The sequence below is a fragment of the Tiliqua scincoides genome, chromosome 1, assembly GCF_035046505.1.
Source record: "Tiliqua scincoides isolate rTilSci1 chromosome 1, rTilSci1.hap2, whole genome shotgun sequence".
NCBI lineage: Eukaryota > Metazoa > Chordata > Lepidosauria > Squamata > Scincidae > Tiliqua > Tiliqua scincoides.
This window is the reverse complement of record NC_089821.1, coordinates 88493454-88515665: the sequence shown is the minus strand read 5'-3', so window position 1 is coordinate 88515665 and position 22212 is coordinate 88493454. Positions and strand designations below refer to the sequence as shown.

The window sequence follows — 22212 nt, the reverse complement described above, 5'->3', positions numbered from 1 at the left end:
GTTATGAGGAGGCCAGGAGGCCGTGTCCAACCTCTGGTGGGCCAGGAGGCACCAGGTAAGTAACTGCAGTGCCGCATGCCCTCTTCCCATGGAATTAATTATCTGTGGAATTTGGTATCAGTGGGGGACTTGGAACAGATTCCCCTGAAGATACCAAGGGCCCACTGTACAGGCTTACCTGAGAATAGGTCCCCTTGAACTCAACAGGACTTGCTTCTGAGTAGGCATGCCTAGGATTGTGTTGTCAAAAATACTACCACAAAATTTAAGTTAAAGACACTTTTTAATACTTTCTAGGGCAGAAGCATGCAGAAAGCTCATCAACAGCTCTAATGGTAATTTGAATTTACTCTCAAACCTTCTGCTCATCCCTGCCTTAGTAGTGTCTTGTGTGCTCTCAAAATCTAGCAATCCAGCTTTAACTGGACCTAGATTTATTTGGGGTATAGGTAGAATATGGAGCAGAGTTCTCTGCTGAGTTGTGTGCAAAGCAGTAAACAAATATATTATACAAACTGCCATTTTTTGACACACCCTACCTCCCCAAACTGCTGTTTTGCCATGGTAGCTCTCAAAATTCTGGCAAAAGAAAAAAAGTGGCTTCTAGAAGTCAGAGCTCTGCCTCCCCACTTGTGTAAGCTACATGAGCTGTGAGCCTCTTTTCCATTTCTACGGCAGTGTCAGCAAACAGGAACAAAACCATGCTGCAAGAAGACAAGACAATCGTTCCTGTTTTCTCTTCTCCCCTGCTCTGTTGTTTCATGTAGAATTAACTTGCAAGCATATAAGCAGGGAATGCACACAAAAGCCCTACATCTTTGCATTTTCCCTAGAAAGGAAATATTTCTTTACCCTGTATGCAATTAATCTGTAGAAGTCCATGCCATGAAGTGTTGTGATGGCACCTGGCCTAGTTACCTTTAAAAGAGGATTAAACAGACTTATGGAGGAAAAGACCATCACAGGTTACAAGTCTGATGACTGTATACAGCCTGTAGGTTTTCATGGTAGTGTATCTCTGAATGCCAGATGCAAAGAACTGACAACAGGATGTAGGTACCTTGTTTTCTTGTGTGCTCCCTGAGGGATCTGATGGGCCACTGTGAAATACAGAAAGTTGGACTATACAAGCCTTTGGCCTGATCCAGCAGAGCTTATGTTCTTAATGATATTGTGATCTCTAATATGGTAGCTATCAGAATCATATCACTGTGATTATGAGATAATTGGGCATGAAATGAGAAAATAGGGAACATAACTCAGGGCGCAATCCTAACCTGCACTGGAACAGGCAAGCCAAGAGGCTTGTGCTGTATCCACCATGGGGCCCAAAGTGGCTCAACCAGAGGTAAGGGGAAACTTTTCCCCTTACTTCCGGCTAAGGCACCTTGGCCTTTATGGATCTCCTCGAACTTGCACCACCTCCTGAGGTGGCACAAGTCAGAGGAGAGCAGAGTGGCTTGAAGCTGCTCCAAACTCCCAGGGAATGGGGGTTGGGATAACTGCCAGGTTCCAGCCTTGCCTCCCACTCCCCACCCGCCCACCCTCGGGGCCACCCACCGCCTGCCCTCCCCCAGACCCACCTCCCACCTCCTCCCCACAGACTTGTGTCGGCCCAGCTGGGCTGACAAAAGGCTCGGTGCCTCTGTCAGTGTGGAGGCTTGTGTCAGCCTCTGCAGGTCTCCGCGCCTCTGCGTGCAGGCCTTGCCAACTCCTGAGGAGGCGCAAGCATGCCTTACGGCATGTTTGCAACCCTCCTGGGCTGGCTCAAGGGTGCCTCTGGATTGTGCCCTCAGAGACGCAGAGCATACATTGTGTGTATGGATATGGTTCCAGATTCAGTTCTTAGAGACTCCAACTAGATATACAAGATATCCTGGCACATGAGGCAGCATGCCAAATGCTGCTCACCCTTACTTGGTGAGTGCCAGCCTCTATTCCTTTCATTAGTTTGATTGGAAAAAAAAAAAAGATGGGAGTGGAACAAAAGAGAAAATATGGAGGACTGGAGACTAGTGGGCAAGGCACCCCCTCCCCATTTGCTGCCTGACAGCTGCCTCAGTCAGCTTCATGGATGCTCCAGCTCTGATTCCATTTAAAACATCTGAGGTGGCAGGTGCTGAGAAATAGCTCTGCTAGCAACCCAGAGACTCCTGGCACTCCTGTTAAAGGAGACAGTACTGAACTAGACAAGTCAGGTCACTTAACTCAGTGTAATGCCACTTCATGCATTCCTGAATGAATCTTTCATGTGTACAACAGTGTACAATAATTGTACAAAGTACAAGAATGCAGGCCATTTACCAGCTGATTATCCCAATTCCCCCCCCCCCACCTGTGCACAATAATTAACATTTTAAACTAGTAGGTCTGCACCGGACAAATTGGTTCCATGCTGTTAGTTATTAGGATTTTTTGAAGGGTTCCCCCCCCCTTCATCAGAAATAAGAAACAATTACCCAAACATACCTGAAAATTATTTTGTAATTATGGCGGATGTTCAAAAGCAAATGGGAACATGACAGTATCTACTTAATAAGCAATAATAGTGGCTAATTGGCAGATTGGGTTAGAGAGAAGCAGAAATCACAGTGTGCCGCCAAAATAGCAATTTCATCCTATCTTGCAGCGACAGTGATCCAAGATCTTGCTAACTTGCCTTCATGGCAGTTATAGGGAAGAAGGAAAGACTGAAAAAAGAACAGCCTGCAAACCTTTCCCCAGCAGCTGAATTTTCAACACACATTACCAAAGCAATGACAAGTGCCAACAATTCACCCTTAAAGCAATCCTGTCATGTTTTCCTGTTATATGTGTTGGCATAGCTGGTTAAAGCAGCATTTGGGGAGACCTCTGTTAAGAAGATCAGTGCCAGCCTTGTGGAAAGAAAGAAAGAAAGAAAGAAAGAAAGAAAGAAAGAAAGAAAGAAACTTTATTGAAGGAACTAGAGAGAGAGAGAGAGAGACAGACAGAGAGAGGAGAAAGGGAGGCTACCTGTCTTTCTAGTTAAGCATCTTATATTTTGCATGTGTGTGGGGGGCTGCCTTTCTTTCTAGCTGAGTATCTATGTGTGTGTAAGTGCATGTGCAAGGTGAGGAGTCAGCTTGATAACAGCAACCTGTATACTAAAGGGGACATGCTGAAAAAGACAAGATAGGACCCCCTCCAGCTAGCTAACAAGCCATACTGACCCCTTTAGACACAAGACACTTATGAAGGGTTGTTGCTCCTGTCTCCTCTCCCGACATTATGAACATAAAAGTTTGCCTTATCCTGAGTCAGGCCACTGGTCCATCTGGCCTAGTGTTGGCAACCTTCAGTCTCAAAGGATTCTGGTATCACGCCCTGAATGGTGGTTCTGAAACAGCGTCTAGTGTGACTGAAAAGGCCGATTCGGGAGTGACAATCCCTTCCACACTGGGAGCAAGTGTAGTGTGTTCCTGGTCTGTCTCCCTGGCTATAGTCTGGCCTAGTATGGTCAACATAACTGACAGTCACTCTCCGTCTTCAGGCAGAGGTCTTTTCCAGCCCTATTAGCAGCCCTATTATTACTTTTATGCCTGGAGGTGCAAAGGACCGAATCTGGGATCTTCTTTGTGCAAAGGAAGTGCTATGTCATTGAGCTCCAAACCCACCCCCCAAATGTAACTTGCAATAAGGAGGGTGGAGGGGGGGGTCACAGATCTGAACTGGGAATTTGAGTTCGGCTAACAAATGTTCTACCTTTGAGCCGTCTATCTAGGTGCGTAATGGGAATTTACAAGGGTACGAGCACAACAGAGGGATGGGAGTAGTGGAAACTGACAATCACAGCTAGACTAAGCCAAAACCTCATTGTTTTAGATTCCAGTAGAATGAACAGCATTTCTACCTTTCATTTACAAAGTGTTCAGTGTGCTCCTCAAAAATGTTTGAAAGGCATGTGATTAGACTCATTTTCAAAACACCCCTGACAACGGCAATTATTTTGGCCTGGCTCAAGGGCCCAGTTCACTGCACACTCCCTTTTCTGAGGCCCAGAACCTTCCAGAGCATGGACCTTTGGCACTAGTTGAGGGACTGTTCAGCAAGGGCCAAAACCACAAAGGGGTCTGTGGCTGCTTAACCCATCAGAGATATTCCATGTCCTCTCTCTGACTTGCTGTCAGTTTCTCTTTTTAAAAGGAACTCTTTAATCCTTTTATTTTGGAGAATAGAAGAAGTACAGGCAGTATTCTGTGCAGTTTCTTACTGAAAAGGAAATTTGGCCTCCGCTTTTCTGACCCATGAATGCAAAAGCACTGGGAAAACTGACAAGATCTAGGCATGGCATTAGGTCTTGTTTTTACAAATTATAAACTTAAATGTTATATATTAATATTTATTAAATTCTACTGGTTTACCAGAATTATGTTTTGCAATGATTTTCCATTCCCCTCTAGATCTCCTGGGGGGGGGGGCAAAATCCCTGCGGCCCAGACTTCAAGGGGGCCAGGCCCTGACAAAACAAACTATACAGTTAAAAAAAAATTATTACAAAATAATTTGCGTACCTCAATCTCAGTCTATCCAGGGCTGTGTTTCCACAACAGCATCATTTCTAAAAGTTTGTCCCCTGCTGTTGATCACTTTGGATGGTCCACCGATTGGAAGTACCACCAGAAGTAACTGGTGATGATGTCATCACCAGTTACTTCTGAATTGGGAGGCCAGGTGCAACACAACCAACACCAGAGTAAGAGGCTTGGGGTGGCTGGGAGGGACTTCTTGAGTGTGCAGAAAGTATACCCTGGAACTCTGCCCACCAAGTGGAGCCTCCTTTCTGCTGCTTGTTGTGTTGCATTGCTGGTCTTGCTACCAAATGTTGGGAGCCTGGGGATCCCACAAATGCCACCAGACACCACCACAAGTATCACCAGTGGTACAAGTACCATCAGTTGAGAAATGTGGCACTATAGCTTTAATCTACCACAGATACTCGTCCATAAGTCAACCCACAGATAAGTCGAGGGCGGGTTTTGAGCCAACTATCATGGAATTTTCTATGACCCTCGGATAAGTCAGGGGTTAAACTTAGGGGGGGGTCTGACTATAGTTTTGTCTGATTTTACCCAAGGCCAGATTCTGAAAAATAGCCTACCACTAATCGTTACCTAAGAACTGTAGTCTCTAATTTATTAAAAACATAGTAAAAGAACATAAGATACATTTTTATTCTTTTTTAAATTCTGGTCTTCACCACCTTTTTGTAAACACTATCAGAGTAAGTGCACTGTAAACAACATACCAGTAAAACAGTGCTTCCCAACCTGGTATTCACGTACTCCCAACGACACTCAACAGGACCTTTAGGGGTAATTGAAAAAGAATGAAATAATGGCAGAAAAAGGCAGGCTATGCTCCAGAATGCCTTGCAAGGGCCAGCAAGGCAGGAAGGGAGGTGGCTAGTTGGCTGTGAAAGCCCCACCAATAGCTAGTTTTTGGTCATCAATTCATCTATGAACCAGTGATTGAAAACCAGCACAGTAAAAAAGCTGAATTATGGAAAGTGATCAATCACCCAGAATTTCTCAGCACACTTCTGGTGCAAAACAGTGCAAAGGCAGAGTCTTCTGTTCTTCAAACAGATAAAAAGAAAAAACACTGTGATAAATACATGAAGTTTGGGCTTTCATATAGAGGAGATGAGGGTTTGTATTATTAATTACAAATATTTTGCTAATAGGAAGGGTACAATTTATGGAAATGGGCTGCCAAAGGATATGCAAGTGAGAAAGGTTGGGAACCACTGCAGAAGAACCATGAATCAAATCCATCTTTAAGGTGAACATGAGGAGAACCATGAATCAAAGATACCTTTAAGATGTCTGGTGTGTTAAGCCAGAAGCTCTACATACAACATACAACCCATAACACATAACTGAGAGTGTGCAATTCAATTCACAGCAGAGAGATGAGATATTTGCAACTCTTTTTACTCAAAAGTAGACCCACTGTTTTCCATGGGTGTTATTCTGAAGTCATGGTGCACTGAATTGTAGCCTGGGAAGGAGGGTCCCATCCTGGTGTTTCAAAAAACAGACCTGCTTTGCAAGCATTTGCCAAGCAGAACCAGGCTGCAGCAGAAGGAAGGAGAATAAACGGTTAACCTTGGCTGGAATGTCCCTGGAAAGTAACTACAGCAACTAATGAGGTACCTGCCTGAGCTGAGCAACAGCTCAGCTGAGAAAGGAAACTGTTCAGAGCTGAAAGGCTCTGCCCTCTGATTGACTAGTCATCTCTGTGTAGGTCATCTCTGATTGAGATCAGGCGAAGTAAGAATTGGAGCTTGATTACTTGGCAAAATTTTCATGAGTATCTACGGTACTTTCAATGCACTTCTGCTATACAAATGCATTCTGGGGACTGTGAAGGGTAGCTTTTAAAAAGCTTTCAGATTCCTTAACAAACTATAGCCCTGCTCTTCAAAATGCACTGGGGGAATAGAAGTGCATTGAAAATGGAATAAAGCTGTAGTGGAAATGCAGCCCAGGTCTTCTCCATGAACACCACCATGTACAGTACAATTCAAACATGGAGAATTAGCACAATTCAAACATGGAGAAGTGAAACTTAGGGCTCAATCCAAAAGCACCCTTGGGCTGAAACAAGTCCCTTGTGCTGGCCCAGGAGGGTTCCTGCGCTGGCCCTCGTGAGGAAGCCAGCACTCTGAGAAGCGCTGGCCTGTGGAAACTGACGGAAGCCTCCACGCCAGCTTCCTCCTTGACTCTTGCGTCGGCCCAGTTGGGCCGACACAAGGAGAAAAGGTAGGTGGGGGAGGCGTTCCTGGGGGGGGAGGGAGGGCAGAGGGTGGCGGGGGGGGAGCAGACAGGGAGCGGGAGGTAGGGCTGGGATCTGGAAGTTATGCCAGACCCCAACCCCCATTCCCAGGGAGAATGGAGCAGCTTCAAGTTGCTCTACTCTCCTCGGACTTGTGCCACCATAAGAGGCACAAGTCAGAGGAGACCTATAGGGGCCAGAGGCCTTTACCCAGGGGGTAAGGGGAATAGTTTCCCCTTGCCTCTGGCTGAGCCGCTTATGGCCATTATCCTGTGCTGGATATAGCGCAAGCCTCCTGGCTTGCCTTTTCCAGTGCAGGATAGAATTGCACCCTTATAACTTTAGACCAGAACTGCTAGGCCCCAGAAGTAGGTCAGCCAGTTTAGTTCACAAAATTTCTAGGCTCCAAAAGTCAGCTCCACCCCTGCTTCTAGTGTGTGTCTCTAGAACACATGGCCTTGAATCAAGTCTGCATGTATTTAGGTATTGTTTGAAGGTGAAATGGAGTACAAATATAAGCACAAATTTGTATGGAGTACAATATAAGTTTGGAGTGCTGAAAAGAAAAAAAAAATGGGGGAAAAAACTACAAAAAACACCAGGCAAGTGTATTTCATCTGGGCTTTGTTTCAAAATAATCATATAGTAATGAGGGAGATAGTGAAAGCCAGTCCTTGGATGCAAATGAGGAGGATTTTGCTGAGGTTGAAGAAACAAAGTAGCACTACTCAAAGTAAGAATGTCAGGGGGTAGTGGAGATGAGAGAAGGCCCTCTCACTTAGGCTTGTATGGTAGGGTTAACAGATACATACGGGACAGAGTGCCTTAACCATTGTATAGAGGGAATGGTAAGGGAATGGTAATCCCTGTAAGAGGGAATTTTGGCAGGTGCAGTTTTTTTAACCCTTCCGTGTTGAGCTGCACCTGTGAAAATTCCCTCTTCTATACAATGGTTAAAGGTATAGGCACTCTGTCCCCATTTCTATCTGGTAACCCTATTCTATGGGAGAATACAATCAGATGAATGCCAATAATTCACAGCCCAAACCTATCTTGTGCTGGAATAGGCAGGCCTGCTGACCTGCACTGTATCCAGTGCATCATATATTAATATGTCATATATTAAATATAAATTAATATACAAGTCAAAATTGTCAATTAAAAACTTGTTTATAAATTTGGAAACATCTGGTTTACAGGAAAATGTAGGAAGGGGGCAATCAGGTATCTTGTCCTGGGCTCAATGGCAGCTTTCAGCAGCTCTGGACCTCCTCAGTTGAAGAAGAAAAAAGCTGGTCATGGACCTCTCATTGCGCATCTCATTCTTTCAGCTTTGTCAGTCACATGCCTTTCAGCTTTGTCAGACATATGCCTTTTCAGTCACACTTCTCAACCCCAAAACTTAGAAACTGTGACACCTCCCCACAAAACAGCTTTGAAAACATTGATTTTCTTTTTCTGTCAGTTGTCTACTTTTAGTAAAAAAAAATTCTCCCTTGTTGAACAGGCAACTTTTGATGCAAAAGCTGAAAATTCATCTTTGCTCTAAATCAGAGGCCATCAAAACAGGTCAAGGCTTAATATGAACAGAGCCCCTGACTGTACATCTGTCTTTATTTCTAGTTTGTGCCGGAGTCCTTACAAATTGCAGAAGATGGCCAGGAGCATATTTTGACAATCCTAAGTACCATCCCTATTACCTGTCTGGGCCAGGATGACATCTGTAAAATTACTTTGCAGCTGAGTACCAGGGATTCTGGTAAGAGCCTTATGTCAGGGAGCATTTGATCAAGCACATTTGCTGACTTTTTTTCTCCCCTTGAAATCACTATAATGAATCTAAAAATGGAGTGTGGGCAGAAGAACCTTACCCTTTAATATCACTAAATCCGGATAACAGGCTGCTAGATTATAAAACAAAACAACAAAACACTTAAAGCTTGTGGTAAGTGCATTACATTATCTAAGATTCATAGTAAAATCATAGATTATGTGGCTGGCACAAAAGTATAACAGACTGCAACAGTATAAAATAAAAGAGACAGTGGACAGAATGATGGACATCATGGAACTGGAAGGTATGTGTTCTACAGTTTTAGTCCAGCCATAGATGCGCTAGGTGAGTCTTATTTATAAGACCAGAACATTAATTATTTATTTGTGAGGAGGAAAATGATCCACATTTTATGAATGTCGCATACTAGCACCCCAGTCCCGAACATCTGTCATAGGCATGTTCACCTCCACCACTGGGGTAATGTTTGCAAGCTCAGTGATGGCTTAATAATATGCTCTGAGATGTTGTGACAGTGTAGCAGCTGTCACACCTTGTCCCCAGCATAACTAACTAGTGTAGTGAAGGTTGATCAGATCACAAAGCACCACAGAAATAGTAAAAAAGGCAGGAATGGTTCTTCTTATCCCTCCCCCCCATATCTTTGAAAGTCCCTCAGAAATCTAGTCTACAGTTTGTTGCTGGTGCCTGAGAAGAAATGTTTGCCCTGGGGATGGTAGATTCACTTCTTGACCTGTACTTCAGGATACTGCTTTCCATTCCAAATGTTATTCCCAAACACACCGGGCCCAATCCTATCCAATTTTCTAGTGCCAGTGCAGCTGTGCTAATGGGGCATGCACTGCATCCTGTGGTGGAGAGGCAGTTCCAGAGGTCTCCTTAAGGTATGGGAACATTTGTTCCCTTACCTTGGGGTTGCATTGCAGCTGCACCAGTGCTGGAAAATTGGATAGGATAGAATTGCCCCCCCCTTGTATTAACTCTATTAACATCCTTATAAACTCAAGTGAGTTTAATTTTGTTATCTTAAATAAATGCATGCATACAACTCTCCTTTTCCCCTCCACATCATGAGTAGACAATGTGGCTTTTACTAATTTTCTGTCCTCCTACCTTTATTAAGTAGTCCTATTCCCAAGGAGCTCACAGTCTTAAAAAGACAAAAAAAAAAAAAAATGGTGTGGAAGATCAGAAGAGGGGAAATAAAACATGGCATTAAACATATCATTTTCCTCCCTTCCTCTGCCTCCCAGGCCCATTGACAATTTTGTAGCCACTATGTAGCACAGGCCATGCCTAAGAAGGCAGCTGCATCTGGAGGTGGTGATGGCGGATGCTGGACTTTCTGCTTTCCCTCCTTCTTCGCTACCCAGGGCTGTTGGTGTTTCTATGGCCATGCAATGGATTGCATTAGATGTGTCATGGGGTTGGGCATGACAAAGGAAAAACCTCTTTTCCTTTAAGAGGTTTTAAGCTGGTTGCTAGGCAGAAGACCTGAGATTGTCCAGATGTAGTTAATTGGTAATTTGGAGTATAAAACCTGGGTGTGGGTTCACAGGGAAGGAAGAGAGTAGGAGGAAGGGAGGTGGGTCTAGCAGTCTGTGTGGTGGAGGGAGTATTATGTGACTGACTGGCCTGTAATATTGGTAACTCTTAGTCTCCTGTTAAGCTAGCTAACCTTTTTTATTTTGATCTGTTACTGTAAATGCATGTTATAATATTTATGGAGCAACTAGAGCTCCCTTAAAGACTAACCTTTTTATAATAAAATCCTTCTATTTTGAAGATTAAGTGTGACACATTTTATTGTCCAAGGGAAAGTACTTCAAAAGAACCTGGCTACTTATGGTTTAATAAGCAGACCACATAAACCTTCAGTGGTTAGGTGAATTAGGGTGGTGAAAGAGGGTGTGGGTTGCATCCTGCCAGGGTTTGGGAGTTTCCCCTAATCTCTTCCTCACCCCCAGGGTAATAACTGTGATGGAATAGACACCAAACTGTGACTTAAAGCCCAATTCTGAGCTGCCTGGTGCCCAGGGGAGCAGTGGTTCCAAAATGGCTACTGCTGCATGCTATGGGTGCTGCAGCAACTGCTGGAGTCTCCTTGGAGGAAGGGGACATTTGTCCCCTTACCATGGGTAAGGGTGCAGGTCCTGCAATTGGTCTCCTCCAGTTGTGCCAGATATTTTGCTGGTGCAGGCTGGAAAAGTTCCATGTTAGCCTCTTCAGTCTGACACAGAGCATTGGATCTGGTGAAGCAAGGTCCCACCTCCCTCTCACCTCAGTTTCTCCCCTGTCCTGCCCTTCCCCCAGAATGCCTTCTCCCACCCTGACAAACCTTACTGCTGCCTAAAGCTCTTCCCTTGCTCTGGGCAGTATCTATCTGGCACTTGGCTCAGCACTGACTAACATTGGGCTGGGCCAGTGGTCCCCTATATGGAGGGTGCCATAAATGTGCTTTATGGCACATTTATGAGACCCAGTGCCGTGGTGTATTCATACCAACAGTGCTAAAGAGCTCAGAATTGGGCTCTAAGGGCCCAATCCTATCCAACTTTCCAGTTCTGGTGCAGCTAAAATGTGGCCTTGAGGTAAGGCAACAAATGTTTCCATACCTTGAGGAGGTGTCTGTCCCACCACCAAAGGATGCAGCATACACCACTCTGGCACAGCTGCAACAGTGCTGGAAAATTGGATAGGATTTGGCCTTAATTCCCTAATATCTTGAGTTCTGTAACTCACCCTACTTAAATGATTGGCCAATTGTTCAGCTATATTAGAAATATTGGGTGAAGAGGCAGCAATGGCCCAACAAGGGAAACTAGGTCTATCAACCACTCTTGTCACCCACATATCCCTTCACAGTTTGTTTGGGGAAGCAAGTCAGTCTCAAAGGCATGAGGACCTTGCTTTGGGTGTGGTTAATGAGTGCTGATGTGAATCATCCTTGTCTCCCACAGAATTCCTGGTGTACATGTGCTACCTAGAGGACAGCAGACTTCTCATACAAAAAATGTAACACCAGTAACTGGCTTTTTGATATAGGATGCAAACCATTATAACAGTTTTTCTCTCCACTGAGTCACAATTCACCAGTTCCCCACTCACCCTTTTAATCTCTGTATTGGTTTAAAAAAAATCTAAATCCAAATCCTACTTACTTTATTCCTCATCTTCAACACAAAAGAAATCCTGTCATTCCAACAAAGACTTGTGACAGTGGTATACAGCTAAATGTTAACCTTTTAGTTTAAGTAACCGAGGGCCCAATCCTATCCAATTTTCCAGCACAGGTGGAACCACAATGCAGCCGCAAGGTAAAGGAAGAAATATTCCCATACCTTAAGGCAGGGCTTTTCAAACTGGGGCATTGTGACGCCCCAGCCTGTGGGCCCTGGCCTCTGCCCCCTTAAGGGGTGGGGGCAGCCTGGAGGCAATGGTGTGATCCCCAGGATCGTGCCGCTCAGGGAGCTGCAGGGGCTTGCGAGCACTTAAGCAAGCCTCCTGCAGCTTCCCCAAGGTGTGGGGAGCCCCCTGCGAACCTTGTTAGAGCTCCCTGCAGCAGTGAATGTAAAAGCGGAGTGATCGTGCCCTGCCTCTGCTAAAGCGGACGTGGAGCTCAATAGCTCCACTTTCACTGCTGTGGGGAGCCCTAACAAAGGTTCGTACTGGGCTCCCCGCACCCTGGGGAGGCTGCAGGAGGCTTGGGTAAATGTTCCCAAGCCCCTGCAGCCCCCTGAGGGGTGTGATCCTGGGGATTGCACCACTGCCTTCCACCCACCCCACTGCATCCCCCCTGCCCCTGCAAGAACTTACAGTGGCTCAAACTCTCCTGGAGAGTTTGAAAAACACTGCCTTAAGGAGACCTCTGTGACTGCTGTCCCACCAGAAGATGCAGTGCATGCCCCATTGGCACAGCTGCACTGGTACTGGAAAATTGGATAGGATTGGGCCCTGCGTTGGCTTTATTACAAGTACAGGTTGAGACTCATTATTTGTGAGGGTTCCATTCCAAGACCTCAAGTGGATGGCAAAAAATGCACTATAGCAAATCAATTTAAAAAACAAAGTCTCTTTGTTCTGGTGATTTAAAAATAGTCTTGAAGGCCATTGTAATGCACACTGAGGCAATCAGTGTCTCTCCAAGCACTTAGGTTTCACTAGGAGGCAGCAATCCCTCCCTTCACCAGGAGCCCCAGTAAGGGGGAAAGAATGCAGAAGGTGATAATCGCTGCCATTTAGCCTTCTTTCATGTGCTCAGGGGGAAGGGAGGAGTGAAGCCTGCAGAAAGAATGATTGATGGATTGATTGTCAGCCGGCTACCCTCTCTGGCATTATTAAATAACTGTTTGCCTTTAATTTAAAGGGCCCTTCTCATCAGGTTTGAGACAGAAAAATCTGTGGATGCTTAGGTTATACCTGTAATCACTTGTATGACTGTCTCTCTGCAACAGTAAAAAGCAGTTTTTTAACTGCTTTAATCACAGATAAAACTGTGATATTAAAGGGGTGCATTTTCCCCCTTCTCCAGGGATCAGCACATTCCTTCTCATTTGCAGTGGCCATTCGTGTTGAGTCAATCCAGGTATAAAAAATTCATGTATAACAAGGCTGGACCTGTATTATGTTAAATTTCCTCAGAGCTTTACATTCCTCTTCTGAACATTCCTCTTAGGTCTACTCCTAAGTAACATATGTAGCAATACTTCAGACATGAGATAAATGGGGGGGGGGGCGCATGTGCGCATGCGCATAGGCAGAATAGTTTGCATGACTAGAAGAAGGCCATTTTCTCACTCAGGTCCTATGTTTACATTGTTTTATATTTTGATAGGAGAGTGATGGCTTTTTAGGATTTAACTTATTTTTATGTAGATTTACTTTCATGATTATTTTCATAATTAGGCATGCCAAAATAACGAAACAGCTAGGAAACTGAGTAGGATTTAAAGACAACAGCAGTAGGTTTTTTTTTTCTGTCTAACTTCTTACTTTACTAAACAACATAATAACCAACCATAGCCCTTGATGACTCTCTGCTTCAAGGCTAGACATTGCTGCAGTGAAGCTGAACCAATAATATTACATTTTATATGTATATTCATTTATGGCAAACATTTCTTCTTACTTTGTGTATAGTAGACATATTCTTTGGAGTTATTCTTCTTATGTTTTCTCTTAGGGCCCATTTCACATGTTACTTTACTATATTACTTTATGTGACACAGAGATGCATCTCCATTTTCAGAGTATGTGCACGCAATGTATAAAGAACAGCCCAAATGGTTTTGCATAAGGTACATGTCTTGGGAAGCTGCTATATTTTTCCTTTAAACCAAATGACACACGGAACAAGATAATACTCTTCCCAAAGCAAATATTGCATCCGTCAAAAATTGCTTTTAAAATTTCATAAATAAGAACTAACTACTCTCTGCCTACTAACTACAAACACACTCCATATCTAACTGAGAAAGTAACACAATAAAAGGTCATTTAACAGATGTAGAAAGAAATCTCCAAGTTCAGGAAATCTCATGATAAAATTGCAAAATAGAAGAAACTTTATTTTTCTGTTTCAGTGCACATCCTGTAGAATCCCATTTCAACATACCATCATATGCCTCCATTTACTCCTACCTCCAATTCCCTTCCATTTTTCTTTTTATTATCAGTTTCTAGATTGTAAATCCCTTGGGACAGAGACCTGCCTTCTAATTCCTTGTAAATTTAATTACATGGATGGCATATATAATAATGATGAACAATAAGATGATGTTAATAATAATAGACACATATTTGATGATGTGTTTTGTCTGTATTACTATTATTCCCTCCCCCCCCCCATGTAATTACTTTGCTTGGTTTGCAAATGCTTTCATGCATGGATATTAAAAATAGCAGCAAGTGTTGTCCCTTAAGGAAAACCATCCAATTTTATTTAATAAAAGTGAAAGTCAAAACTAGCATATAGTCTTGCAAGGGAAGTATAAACTAGCTGATATGTTCATGCATATTTCAGATAACCTGATTCGGAGAACTCCCAACATAGCCCTTTCAACATGCCTGGTGGATCTGGAACATATGCCCTGTAAAGAAGGCAGTTGTACAAGAGCATCACTTACTATAAGAGCTACAAATAACTTTGCACGGGATGGAAATCTCATCAGCTACATCAGAGCTGAGCCTGTTCAAGGAAGTGGACCACTCTGGCACGGCTATACACCAGTGGAAGTGAAGGTTGGTTAAACAGATAACTAGGAAATTCTCTTGGTGTAGAGAAGGAACATAAAGTACGAGCGTACATAAGCTCTTAGCTCAAGTCATTGTTTTAAGTTTCTGAAACTGTAGATTTGAAAGGGGATGAGGGAAACAATACTATAAAAACATATTTGGAAATAATTGAGCCTTATCAAGAGAAATATACAGGGGGATCTGTTCGTATATGATGAGGGTTGAGTTATCTGTTCAGTCTTGACTATCAGATTCAAGCTGCCAACACTGCTCATTCACATGTACACATGCCTATTCCTACATGTATGTATGCACACACAATCTCAAGTCCAGAATTAAACTCAAACTGTGGGAAATAGCAATATTCATAGTAAATATAATAAATATAAATATTTCAATTTCCTGGAGCCTTAACAGATAACAGAAGTTATATTTGTGGGAAACAAAACTTTCCTATTGGCTGCATCAGACATCATTTTCTCTAACACAACAGGACCTACCCTGGAAGTAAACTGTGCTTTCTCTCCAACTCAGAGGCATTCTTGGAGGGGGGCAAAACAGTAAGTCTTCAGGCGCCTGAATGCCAGTATAAAGTGGCCTAGCCCCCTCTGCTTCTGAGACAGTCATAGTGTTGCCACCACTTTGCTCTTGCCTTCCCAAATGGCTCAGAAGCAGAGGGGCCACTTTACAGCATAAGAACATAAGAAGAGCCCCACTGGATCAGGCCATAGGCCCATCTAGTCCAGCTTCCTGTATCTCACAGCAGCCCAACAAATGCCCCAGGGAGCACACCAGATAACAAGGACATCTAGGTGCCTGAAGACACTTACTGTTTTGCTCTCCTTCAGGAAAGACTCTGTTCCAACTGCATTCTCCTCAGAGTCAGGAAATTAAAAGGATGTTTTCTTTTTAACGATCACTGAGAACTATTAAACCTTGTTGCCTGTAAAACACCTGAGATAGGCTTCAGTCATCACACAGTGTACACAATGCATTATGGATTGGCAAACATCATAATGTATTATAGATGGAAAGATGTCTCTGAGGTTGAATTTTAAAGTAACATAACATTTCAGTCCTAAACACATTTACATGGAAAGATTTCTGATGGCTGTCTTGAAACAAAGTTGAGTAAGGACAAATTCACACTTAGTGGCAGCAAACTTGTGTTTGCCATAGGATAGGCTGTTTCCAGATACTTGTTTGTTTGAGGCACACATTATATTTCAAGTTGCATACTTAAAAAAAAAATCATTAGGTGTTAAGAAGTATGCATGAAACAGGCTTATGAAACATACTTTGTGATCCTAATCACGGTTGTTCATAAGTGATGCCAAACCTGCTTGTTTTGCTTCTATCTTTGCTTTGTTTTTTTTAAAATGAAAGTAGCAACAGTGGGAGGAGAAAGAGATTAGGTTCAGAACCAAGGCTTGTTGGGCGGGTGTATACAATCCTTGTCCTCCACAGCAAATAGCTGTGCTGTTTCCATTTAAAATACCAAACTGAGCAAAGCCATAGTGAGGCTACTATTTTCAGTGACAGAAAAAAGGTGGAAGCAAAAATGATGCATTTGTTATTGATGCTTAAGGCTGCAGTTATATACCAGAGAGTAACTCCCACTGAATGCAGTGAGACTTACTTCTGAGTAGGAGCACCGATGGCTGTGCTGCAAACCTCTTTGTATTTGCACATGAGTAGACATCAGGGCTGACCTAAGGTCTCTTGACTCCTGAAGCAGCAGCCCAAATGACATGTCAGCCTCTGTCCTTTCCACTCTCTGATGTTTTAGCTCAGAACACTCCTCCCCTCCACATTTCCTCTTCCTCTCTGTCCACTTCTTCTTTTTCCAGTCCAGGGAGTGAAAGAAAAGCAATGGAGGGGAGGCAAATAGGCAGCCAGAGCACCCCCTACTGATCTGCTGCCTGATATGACTTGATATGACTACTGTACTTCAGTTGGCTTTTTGGATGGCCTGGCCCTGGAAGACATACTTTGGGTCATGAAAGCTAAAATCTTTCAATGGCTATATAAGTCCTGTTGAAACTGATTGCTGGAGAAAATCCCAGTGAGTATATATGAGATTCAGGTGCCAATATTTTCCAAAACTGTACCATATAAATGTAAGTTAAGTTGTAGGCATAACTGGCTGTGCTAGCAATAATATTGTCTCATTTACTAAGAAGGTTCTGCGATATAGTTGATTGGATTATATTAAAAGCTTACAACAGAGGAGCCAAGATCAGAATCCAGTTAAAAACCTGCACATTAAAGTGTTTTAATCATTCTGACTATATACCATAAAAATGTAAGGTCAAGTGTACACACCCTGGCTTGCTTCTTTCTTATGGTAATTAGCTATTGTGACAGAACACCTTACATACCATCTGGATTTAAAGTTGGGCTTTTAATTTCAGTAAGGTTTTTGACTCATGTGTATTGGGAAAAGGGTTTATATTTAGCTTTTGATTAAGTAAAATGTTACTGCACTATTGGCTTAATTTTATGGGCCAGTTATGATAGCGGAAGTCGACTTCAGCTGCTACAAATGCAGTTCCACTGCCACTAATGGTGCTCTGCTGCTGGGCACATGAAGCTGCCAACGGAACCAGTTGGCAGCTCCATGTGCCCACCACTGAGGAGTCTGATGCTCACGAACCCAGGTAAGTCGGCAGCAGGGGTAGTTGGTAGAAAGGGAGCGGGAAGGTTGGGAGAGGTTTGGGGTGTGGAGTGGGCAGGAGGGGGTGGATTTCGACAGCAAAAGTGAATGCTGGATTCTGTCCCCCATTTTACAACCCACCCACCCCCATTCTTTTCTCACACGTATGCCAGCTACTTAGTTAGCATGGCTGAATGAGTCCCATTGGTGGCCAGAAGACCTGCCCAGATGTAAGTAAAAAAGTTTTCTACTTAGCTCTAGTTGGCCATCTGGTCACCCTCTGCCCCACCATTGGATGCAGTGGTGTGCACCATCAGAGAAGCTGCATTGACTAGAATAGTGGGGATCAGATTGGACTGTATGTTATTTAAGGAGGATTTGCTTTTTAACACTCTGAATTTCATATAAATTCCATATTATAAGTGCATTTTGTAAAATAGGGATGGGGACTTGTGACTTGCAGGCTCGATTCAAGTTGCGAAACACATGTTTTTTGCGACTCATGTAAACACAACTCACATGCATCAATGGCTTGGGCACTGACTCGCAATTCTGGTTTCTAAATGAAATGAGTCATGACTCATATAGACTTGAATCATGAAGACTCATCATTTGGAGCCCATGATTTGACTTTGTGTGCGTGCCTGCTTGCTATTTTTTCTGCCACTTCTGCATCACCCTGAAAGACCTTGTGGGAGATCTGGAAGCTGGCATACAAACAGGAACAAGCAGCAAACCTGGTGGGAGGACGTTAGGTTGAGTCACTTTTCGAAAAGACTCAGACTTGAGTCAACATGACTCTTAAAAAGGCTCTGGATAAGTCATGACAGCCGTCTGTTATGCCTTGCTTGTGACTTGAGTCAAGGGGGTGGAGACTTGGAACTCGACTCACGACTTGGTGGTTTGGCACATCCCTGTTGTAAAACTGTTTCCGTGTGAATTGCTCCAAACAATGTTTACCTAGAAGTTGTGCAGCCCTTCTATACTTTTAGAGTGTCCATAACACAAATCATATTATCGTAATGATAATAAGCAGAATCCAGAATATGCTGGTCCTGTCTCATGCTTTAGAAGTCAGATTTTGACTTGCCTCAACAGTCAACTGCAGCCCATAATGTTTTGTGAGTAAGAAAACGTAATACACCCGCTGCCTGAGAGACCTTATGAGGCACATCTCATTTTAACTAGGTCACAGTTCAAGACCTCCCTTCAGAGCACTGCTACTCTTTCACTGATCCGCACATCATCACATTTGATGGATGGTGAGTATTCTTTTATGGGGTTATTTGCTTTTACCATAATGATATATTTTGATATTCTGCTCTTCTGTCTCCAAGGCTCTTCTATCCCTTTGCAGTAAATCTCTAAAGCACAACTCCAAGGTATTCAGTATAGATAAAAAGGCAAAAAAGTCCCCGTCCCCCCCCAATGCCTAGATTCTTTATAGAAATAGAACAGGACATTTATTTAGAATGTATTATGTTTTTAAAGCTATTCAACTGTAACTTACAGGAATTGCCCTAAAGTAGTTACTGAAGCTTGTTGTATTTTATTCAAGTAAGACTTTTCTCTTGTTTGATGAATGAACTGTGATTGACTGTCAAATTGGTCATTGCGCTTCATCCTGAGCTGCAACCTGGTGGTTCATATGATTAGGTCATCATAACTGAAATCCAGGAAAAATTAAGCGCATGATCCTAACATTGGCTCAATCCAACCTAAATCCCTGTGCATCGATATGGTGGTGCTGTCGCAGGCTGCATTGCACCTCACAGGAGATTTTTGGTAGGTAGAGGTCTCCTTGGGTAAGGTGATATTTGTCTCCTTCCCATAGGGCAGTGGCATTCAGACTGGGGTGTTGCGATGCCCCAGCCTGAGGGCCCTGGCCTCTGCCCCCTTAAGGGGTGGGGGCAAGGGGAAGGCAGCGACGCGTTCCCCAGGATCGCACCGCTAACGAGGCTGTAGGGACTGGGATGTACTCACCAATCCCTGCAGCAGCCTTCCTGGGGTGTGCGGAGCCCTGAGCGAGCACCTGCACGGCTCCCCAGCCGCTTTGAAGTGAAAATAGAGCAATCGCGCTCCACTTCTGGTTTTGCGGAGGTGGAGTGCGATAGCTCTACTTTCACTTCCAAGCGGCTGGGGAGCCCTGCAGGCACTCGCGCAGGGCTCCCCGCACCCTGGGGAGGCTGCTGCAGGGACTGGTGAGTTCATCCCAGTCCCTGCAGCCCCCCTGAGCAGCGCGATCCTGAGGATCGTGTCACTGCTTTCCCCCTGCCCCCGCTGCCTCCCTCCCTCCCTTGCAAAGACTTAGTGGCTCTCAAACTCTTCCAGATAGATTGAGAACCACTGCTGTAGGGTGAGCCCCATCCACCACAGTGGGTCAACTTGGACCTACACCAGTGATATCACTGGCACAAGTCTGTGTTGATCTGTGCAGGCAGAACAGAACCAGGAAGAGTCTCAGGATTGGGAGGTCACTGGTACTGCCAATCCCACCCCCTTGTACTCCCACCCCAGCCCTGTCTCCTCCCTTTCCACCCTCCCTTTTCCCCTGCCCTGGACTTACCTGCTCCAACGGGCCTCTGTCTCTATGCTGGCACCAGCAGGAAGGCTTCAGCCTTCCTGTTGGTGCACCTGGGTGTTGTGCTGCTACAAAGAGCTTTATGTCACTTTTGCAGCAGTGCGTGCCAGTGGAATGGGACTGGCATATGCTTTCAACAGGATTGCACTACTGGCACAGGCTTACGATAGGATTGCACTGAGAGTCCCACTTAGTTTAATGGGATTTACTCCCAGGAACATTTGTGTATAATTGCAGTCTTTTCAGTCCATTCCTATGGTCTACCCAACTCCTTGGACTTATGCCAGCAAAATGGCTGGTGTAGGTCTGCGAAGACATATTGGTGATCTGGCAACCTATTGAGGGTAAGTAAAATTATTTTTATATACCTCTAACCGACAGTTTAATTGCCACCACTGGATGCAGCAGGCACTTCACCAATGTGGCTGCATCAGTGGAAGTGGCAGGGAATAGGATTGGATAGTGGCAGACCAAGTGGCAGGCATAGAATTGGGGCATTTGTGTCATGGGGCAGAACCCTCTTTGGGCCCACCTATGTAGGAGAAGGCCCATGGACAGCAGTTTGCCAAGGGCACCGTGAAACCCAGAGCCTGCCCTGCTCTTGAATTCCACAGGTAGCACAGAAGTGTAAATATTCCAAACTGTTCAGCACATGGCCATATGCTGACTGCAATTCCAGCTGATAGTAAAACTTGCATTCATTGCAAAGGTGTTCTCTGGAAAAAAAAAAATTATATATATATTACTTCACTTTAACAGGATTTTGGAGGAGCCCTAATTTTTCATATGAATTGTTCAGCTAGCCATAGTCATCCTTGTAAAAGTAGGTGAAGAGTCACAGAAAATGCTGTTTGAGCACTGATTTTGCTTTGAAGAACACCATCTAGTAACAACTAAAACATATTTATTAAAGCCTGGAGGCAGAGATATTTTCCCATTTACTTTTATCAAATGTTTATCCTTCTTATTCATACCTGTTGCCATAGCAGCAGCTTTTAGACAGCCATGAGCTTCTTGCATGAATCCTGATGCACTCCCAGCTAATAACTCCAGTGGCGTATGCTTGCTTATGATGAAAAAGTGTTTTCTCACCAAGTGTTTATTTTCTTTCCCCTCTGAGGCCAGCCACCATACTGATCTAATTAAGGAATCTTGTTGTTAAAGAGTAAGCAAGACAGTGAAGCACACCATGTATGTAAATCCTTCTTTTATGCTATTCTTTTGATTATGTAGGCATTACAATAACTACTTGGTTGGAACTTTTGTTCTGTACAAGAGCCTTGCCCGTGAGTTTGAAGTACATGTGCGCCAGTGGAACTGTGGAAGCCATTACCTTGCAAGTGCTTGTAACTGTGGCGTTGCTGTAAGAGAAGATAATGATATTGTGGTCCTAGACATGTGCAATGGGCAGTTCCTGGACACCAAGCCTCAGCTGGCCATTAAAAGCATCGGAGCCCTAACCCAACAACATGTTAGAATCATGAAGTCCTATGGAGAGAAAAAAATTACTGTACGTAGATCAAATGTATTTTGTACTGTTGCTGATGAGTAACTATAGGTCTGGTTACAAACATAGATATACAGGTCATGCCTTGTTATCCACTGGGGTTCTGTTCTGGAGCCTCAGTGAATTTAAAAAAAATTGGTGGTTAGGAAATCAGCGGTAAAATAGCTTTAAAGACCCACTTCAGGTTTCTTGCTCCTCCATTATTGCCCCAGAATGCATTGGTATAGATGCTATACTGCATTCAGCCACTAGATGGGATAAATAATGGAACTGAATGGAATGAAATTGTAATTATCCAACAGCGTGAAGGTAGGAAATTGAATTTTGGTGCTTTTTAAAGTTGGACCCTGGTATTAGTGGTGAGTCAAATCAATGGATACCAAGGTCCCACCTATACTTCAAAGAAAGATTTGACATTTGCAGTATGGGTATGCTAAAGTTACAATATCCCTTGCTGAAAAAATTGGCAAATCATTGTGTGACTGTCCCATCCTCTTCCGCATTCCCCTAGGGAGGTGGGTCTACCTCACAAGGGTTTAGGAAGGACATTGCCTCACTGTGTCCTATGTGCACAATTACCTCAATCCAGAAATTCATATGTTTATTTGAGCAACGGGGGTTGATTACAATGACTTGGGCGT

The 22212-nt window shown here is 43.9% G+C and overlaps 1 protein-coding gene across 1 annotated transcript in view; it reads left to right on the top strand.

The window, feature by feature from the left end:
• LOC136645284 (von Willebrand factor D and EGF domain-containing protein-like) overlaps nt 1–22212 on the top strand; it is a 207787-nt gene that overhangs the window by 28685 nt on the left and 156890 nt on the right. Inside the window, exons 7-10 of the mRNA XM_066621524.1 lie at nt 8422–8557; nt 14616–14833; nt 18672–18745; nt 21298–21574. Coding sequence (XP_066477621.1) covers nt 8422–8557; nt 14616–14833; nt 18672–18745; nt 21298–21574 — 705 coding nt within the window. The remainder of the gene's footprint in view (nt 1–8421; nt 8558–14615; nt 14834–18671; nt 18746–21297; nt 21575–22212) is intronic.